The sequence below is a fragment of the Cebus imitator genome, unplaced genomic scaffold, assembly GCF_001604975.1.
Source record: "Cebus imitator isolate Cc_AM_T3 unplaced genomic scaffold, Cebus_imitator-1.0 Scaffold148, whole genome shotgun sequence".
Classification (NCBI taxonomy): Eukaryota; Metazoa; Chordata; class Mammalia; order Primates; family Cebidae; genus Cebus; species Cebus imitator.
Window position 1 is genome coordinate 2,636,190 of NW_016107463.1, and position 6,000 is coordinate 2,642,189.

At 37.0% G+C, this 6,000-nt stretch overlaps 1 protein-coding gene across 7 annotated transcripts in view; it reads left to right on the forward strand.

Annotated features, from left to right (window-relative positions):
• Window positions 1-6,000, forward strand: part of LOC108314151 (muscular LMNA interacting protein) — a 269,710-nt gene that overhangs the window by 52,717 nt on the left and 210,993 nt on the right. For 2 of the 7 annotated variants that reach the window (XM_037743612.1, XM_037743611.1), the window contains one exon: window positions 3,059-3,183. The exons of 4 other annotated variants lie outside the window; for them this stretch is intronic. In XM_037743612.1, coding sequence (XP_037599540.1) covers window positions 3,132-3,183 — 52 coding nt within the window. In that variant the 5' untranslated portion in view covers window positions 3,059-3,131. The remainder of the gene's footprint in view (window positions 1-3,058; window positions 3,184-6,000) is intronic. One more of the 7 variants, XM_017542900.2, reaches the window with a different exon arrangement.

A 6,000-nucleotide genomic window follows, 5' to 3' on the forward strand; every position in this document is an offset into this window, starting at 1 on the left:
GTAATATCCAGAGGAAAAGAAACCTACCTTCATTCCCATTTTGAGGCCAGGAGAGTCATTTTCAAACTAAATTACCTAAGCTTTTCTGCCTTTATAAGTGGCACTGACACATGAAAATATTTGGGAAACCTTATTAAATTCCAACATCTGTGTGGTAAACAAATACACCGTAATTTACTGAAGGCATTTATTTATCAAGGCATAGACTCTTTTGGGGAAAAAGGGAAGTTGAGATTAATGGAAGAACTATCATGAATTTATGAATTTTAAAATTCGTGAGTTGGCGTTTGATCTTTAGCATGACATTAAGATTAATTCAGTATATTGTATGTATTTGCAACTGAATTAATCAAATATACTGACATGATATAAAGAAGGCAGAAATTGACTTTGACATATTGTTTGATAGTTGCTATTAATTTAGTGCCTAACAAGTTCAACAAAATACACAGGAAGAAATAAAACAAATGGGAAAATCCAAAATTGGCACTTTATTTAATTCTTTCTTTTAAAACTGTCCCTAATTAACCTTCGACAGCTTCTGTAGAATCCTTAATGTAGCAGGTTATTTAAAAATAGAAATAAAAGTTTTTGCTTCTTTAGAATTATCACCTTATTCTAATTCACATTCTAGAATTAAATTTGGTCACTTTCCCCAAGTTAAGGCTAAATTTTACTGCTCTCTTCTAAACAGGCAATCAGCATTTTGAGACTCTCTTAGGTTGAAGGGCTCATAGCCTGAAGTCAATTCTGCATTTTAATATTCACAGCACAAAGGCAGGAAAGTTAAAAGCTTTCTTCTGTGTATACATTGAATACTTGTAGGCGGAGAGTGAGGAAATCCAAGATGCCACAAAACTCATGGTGGTAATCAATTTAGAGTGCAAGTGATAGGAGTCAAACTTTATATACTTAAGGCTAAAGCAGTATTTACCGACCTACGCATCAAGCCCAGATTGAAAGTCCAAGTCTCAGCCGAGCTGGGGATACACAGGCCCTCAGAAACATCTGAAACCGGGATTTATAGTGGCCAGGTTCTCCTCTGGGTACCCATCTCTAGTTCTTTCTTCATTCAGCCTCCTGCCCACCCACCCGCCTGCCTCCCTCTCTCCTGCTCTCCTTCTGTTTCTTTCTCGCTTTCTTGACTGAGTCTGGCTCTATTGCCCAGGCTGGAGGGCAGTGGCACAATCTTGGCTCACTGTAACCTCTGCCTCCTGGGTTCAAGCTATTCTCCTGTTTCAGCTACCTGAGTAGCTGGGATTACAAGCACCCACCACCATGCTTGGCTAATTTTTGTATTTTTAGTAGAGTTGGGGTTTCACCATGTTGGTCAGACTGGTCTTGAATTACGGACATCAAATGATCCACTGGCCTCAGCCTCCCAAAGTGCTGGGATTACAGGTGAGCGACTGCACTGACCCCCCACCCCCACTCAGCTTCTTTCTTTCTGACTGAAAAATGTGGTTGCCACGTAGGTGACAACAGAAGACCACTAGTGGCTCTGGGGAAACCTTGTCATCCAAGGAGGATGGGTTGCAACAATCCGTTCCTCAATTTAAGAAATCCAGAAAAAAATTGTTGGTCTAGCTTAGGTCAGATGTTAATAATTTAACATAGACTAAGAGTATAATGGAGTACTTTTCGTCAGTTTAAACAGCAGTCTTAAAACACATTGAATGTATTTTTAACCCTGTTTCCCATGATAACTTATGAGATGGGATTTACATAATTTTCATTTGATAGATGATATATTTGAGACATAAAGAGTTAGGTAACTTGACCCTTCACCAGCTAGCTAGTCAATTTCAGAGCCAGGACTTTGATCCAGGATTTGATTCCCAATTCAGCTTTTTCCAGAATTCTGCTATCCTCCACTGTCTATCTCTGTGATCAACCTTGTCTGGGCCATGTGTGCTCTAATTCATTGCCAAGTGGTGTAGCTACGAAAGACATGTCAACACTGGGAAGTCAATGGGAAAACATTCTAGAAAAGAGGACAGTTTTACAGATGTGCTCCACATTCATACTATCACCCACAGCTAGTGCTGATTGCCCTGTCTAGTACAGGGACACATCCACAGGTCACTTTGTTCATGTTCAATGGTGTTCTATGTGTCTTAAGAATCTATGCTGCATCTCCATGCCTGCAATCCAGGGTTGCAAATTCACTTAAGGATTACTTAACTTTTATACTAGTTTATTCATTTTATTTGTCGGATCTAGGAGATGCATTTGTTTCTTGAGATAATTTCAAGATTATTCAGAGTATGGTATTCTTTTCCTCCCATTTAAATGGATTAATCTTTCTCATTAGAATGTATACAGGTAACAAATAAACAAATACATTAACATAATACATGTTCCGCTCAAGACCTTTATACTTGTTTGATGAAAATTATGCTTCTTATTTCAAAATTAAAGTACATTCTTTCTTCAACATTCAAAGGGGATTGGTTTCAGTACCTCCTGCAGATACTAAAGTCTGAGAATGTTCAAGTCCCTGATATAAAATGGTGTAGTATTTGTGTATAACCTACGCACATCCTCCCATGTACATGAAATCATCTCTAGATTACTTATAATACCTAATAAAATGTAAGTGTTATGTAAAGAGTCATTATACTGTATTGTTTAGGAAGTAATAACAAGAAAAAGGGCAATATAAACACCTTTTTTGTGAATTTTTTGATCTGTAGTTTGTGGAATCCAGGGAAGCAGAACTCATCTATATAGAGGGCCAACTTTACTCAAAAATTTAAGAAAAAAAATTTTCTTTAAAAAAAAATCAGCTGTAGTTTTAATTTGAGCGTAATAGACTGAATAAGACAAGCTTAAACTATTTCCTATTTCTCTTTGGTACTGTAAAGTTTTGTCAACATAATTCTTTGGAAAGTTATAGTGAAACCTGGAAAAATGTGGAATGGTTAACTTCGAAAGTGATTCTTTTTTGGCTCACTGAACAATCTTTTTTGCTAAGGATTTTAAAATTTTTGTCACAGTGTGTCTGCTATGCAGTTTCTCACTTTCTTCCATTTTCTCCCTTCTCTGTTACTTTTAGGGATAAGGCACACCAAATAATTGTTTGCTCTCTGTCGTGTTAAGTGTTAAATGATGGGCCATTCCTGATACCCATGCACGACTGCTTTACTGTTCACTGTGACAGCTGTCCAACTTATCCCGTAAGTCAGTCTCTGTCTCACTTATCATTTTGTCATTCTCCTTCAATTTTCAAAGAGCCTTTGAATCATGATGGTCTAGCAGTTTGATATGATGTCAGATTTTTTGTATTTTTATTTCCCCATCTGCCCCCATGATTAATATCCCAGATAATGGGTTGGTAAGAATCCAGTGCTTTAAGCATGGATTCTCTGCTTACATTTTACCCACAGACACATACTAGTATATCCAGTCAGTGATTTCCAAGTTGATAGCTAATGTAATGTGCCTCCAGAACCATGTCTCTGCTTTTGTTTCTGAAAAAGGCAAGGCATGTCAAATTTATTACATGCAAAATTTGCCTTCCAACCTTGTGGAAACTTTTTCACAGGTATAATGGTATCCTGGGAAATTTTTTTGTTGTCCTGGTCAAACAGAAAAATAAAAAGCTGACTTATTATATAAGGCAAGGATTCTTTATCTTTCTTGAGTCATGCACTCTTTTGGCAGTTTGATGGACCTATAGTCTTCTTCTTAGCATATTTTTAAAATGTGTTTAGTATAAGATTCAGAAATAGTTCTAAGAACTATTGTAATTTCAACGTAGTGATGAAAACAAGTGATATTTTGCTATATACACAAGACGTAGAATATCTGTGATTTTTATAGGTATCGATGTCACAGATAGCGCTAATTCTATAGCAGTTGATTGATTATATTCATAATTGAAGGAAAGTTAGAGATTAATAAAAACAAAACGTAATATATTTTCCATCATGGACCCATTGGATGCTATTCATAGACCCCTTAGATAGAATTAAGATGAACACTTTGGATAGAGTGGAGAACCACTTCTATAAAATGTAGGTGACTTAATGTATTGATTCTTATCTAAGTATTTGCATTTTTAAAAAGATCTTCAGGAGGAGAGAAATGGTTTACATAAAATAATAAATCAATAATAATAAAGTATCAGGTACTATATAGTCTTCTATTATCAGGATGCTTTGCATGCATCTGCTTTGCTATAACAATGGTATATGTTTTAATGAATATGACAAACTTGAATAGTCATGAATGCTGTTTCTATCAAAGGTGTCGTCTTCATAGGCTATAGTCATATTGCATAATATTGCTAATTTCAAAAACTTCCTAGAAAAGAATTCTTTCTCTATTTCTTAATAGCCAGAATCCTAATCTTTTGAGTCTCTTTTGAGACATATGATAAATCATTGTGTTTCTTTTTTTTTTGGATTTGGCAATGGTTTCTTTTTTTTTTTTAAACTGTACTTTAGGTTCTGGGGTACATGTGCAGATCATGCAGGATTGTTGCATAGGTACACACATGGCAATGTGGTTTGCTGCCTCCATCCCCCCGTCACCTACATCTGGCATTTCTCCCCATGTTACCCCTCCCCGACCTCTCCACCCCCCTGCTATCCCTCCCTTGGCCCCCCCAACAGACCCCAGTATGTGATGCTACCCTCCCTGTGTCCCTGTGTTCTCATTGTTCAACACCCTTCTATGAGTGAGAATATGCTGTGTTTAATTTTCTGTTCTTGTGTCAGTTTGATGGTTTTCAGATTCATCCATGTCCCTACAAAGGACACAAACTCATCATTTTTTATGGCTGCATAGCATTCCATGGTGTATATGTGCCACATTTTCCTTGTCCAGTCTATCGTCGATGGGCATTTGGGTTGGTTCCAGGTCTTTGCTATTGTAAACAGTGCCAAAATGAACATATGTGTGCATGTGTCTTTATAATAGAATGATTTATAATCTTTTGGATGCACACAAAGTAATGGGATTCCTGGGTCAAATGGAATTTCTATTTCTAGGTCCTTGAGGAAGCGCCCCACTGTCTTCTACAATGGTTGAACTAGTTTATACTCCCAGCAACATAGTAAACTAGTTCCTATTTCTCCACATCCTCTCCAGCATCTGTTGTCTCCAGATTTTTTAATGATTGCCATTTTAACTGGCATGAGGTGGTATCTTAATGTGGTTTTTATTTACGTTTCTCTAATAATCAGTGATGATGAGCATTTTTTCGTGTGTTTGTTGGCCTCACATATGTCTTCTTTTGTAAAGTGTCTTTTTATATCCTTCACCCACTTTTGGATGGGTTTGCTTTTTTCCTGTAAATCTGTTTTATTTCTTTGTAGATTCTGGATATTAGCCCTTTGTCGGATGGGTAGATTGCAAAAATTTTCTCCCATTCTGTTGGTTGCTGGTTCACTCTAATGATTGCTTCTTCTGCTGTACAGAAGCTCTGGAATTTAATTAGGTCCCATTTGTCTATTTTGGCTTTCGTTGCCAATGCTTTTGGTGTTTTAATAATGAAGTCCTTGCCTATGCCTGTGTTCCGAATGATTTTGCCTAGGTTTTCTTCTAGGGTTTTTATGGTATTCGCTCTTATGTTTAAGTCTTTAATCCATCTGGAGTTAATTTTAGTGTAAGGTGTCAGGAAGGGGTCCAGTTTCTGCTTTCTGCGCATTGCTAGCCAGTTTTCTCAACATCATTTATTAAACAGGAAATCCTTTCCCCATTGCTTGTTTTTGTGAGGTTTGTCAAAGATCAGATGGTTGTAGATGTGTGGCGTTGCCTCATAGGCCTCTGTTCTGTTCCATCGGTCTATATCTATGTTTTGGTGCCAGTACCATGCTGTTTTGATTACTGTAACTTTGTAGTATAGTTTGAAATTAGGTAGCATGATACCTCTGTCTTTGTTCTTTTTGCTTAGGATTGTCTTGGCTATGTGGGCTTTCTTTTGGTTCCATATGAAGTTTAAGGTGGTTTTTTCCAGTTCTGTGAAGAAGGTCATTGGTAGCTTGATGGGGA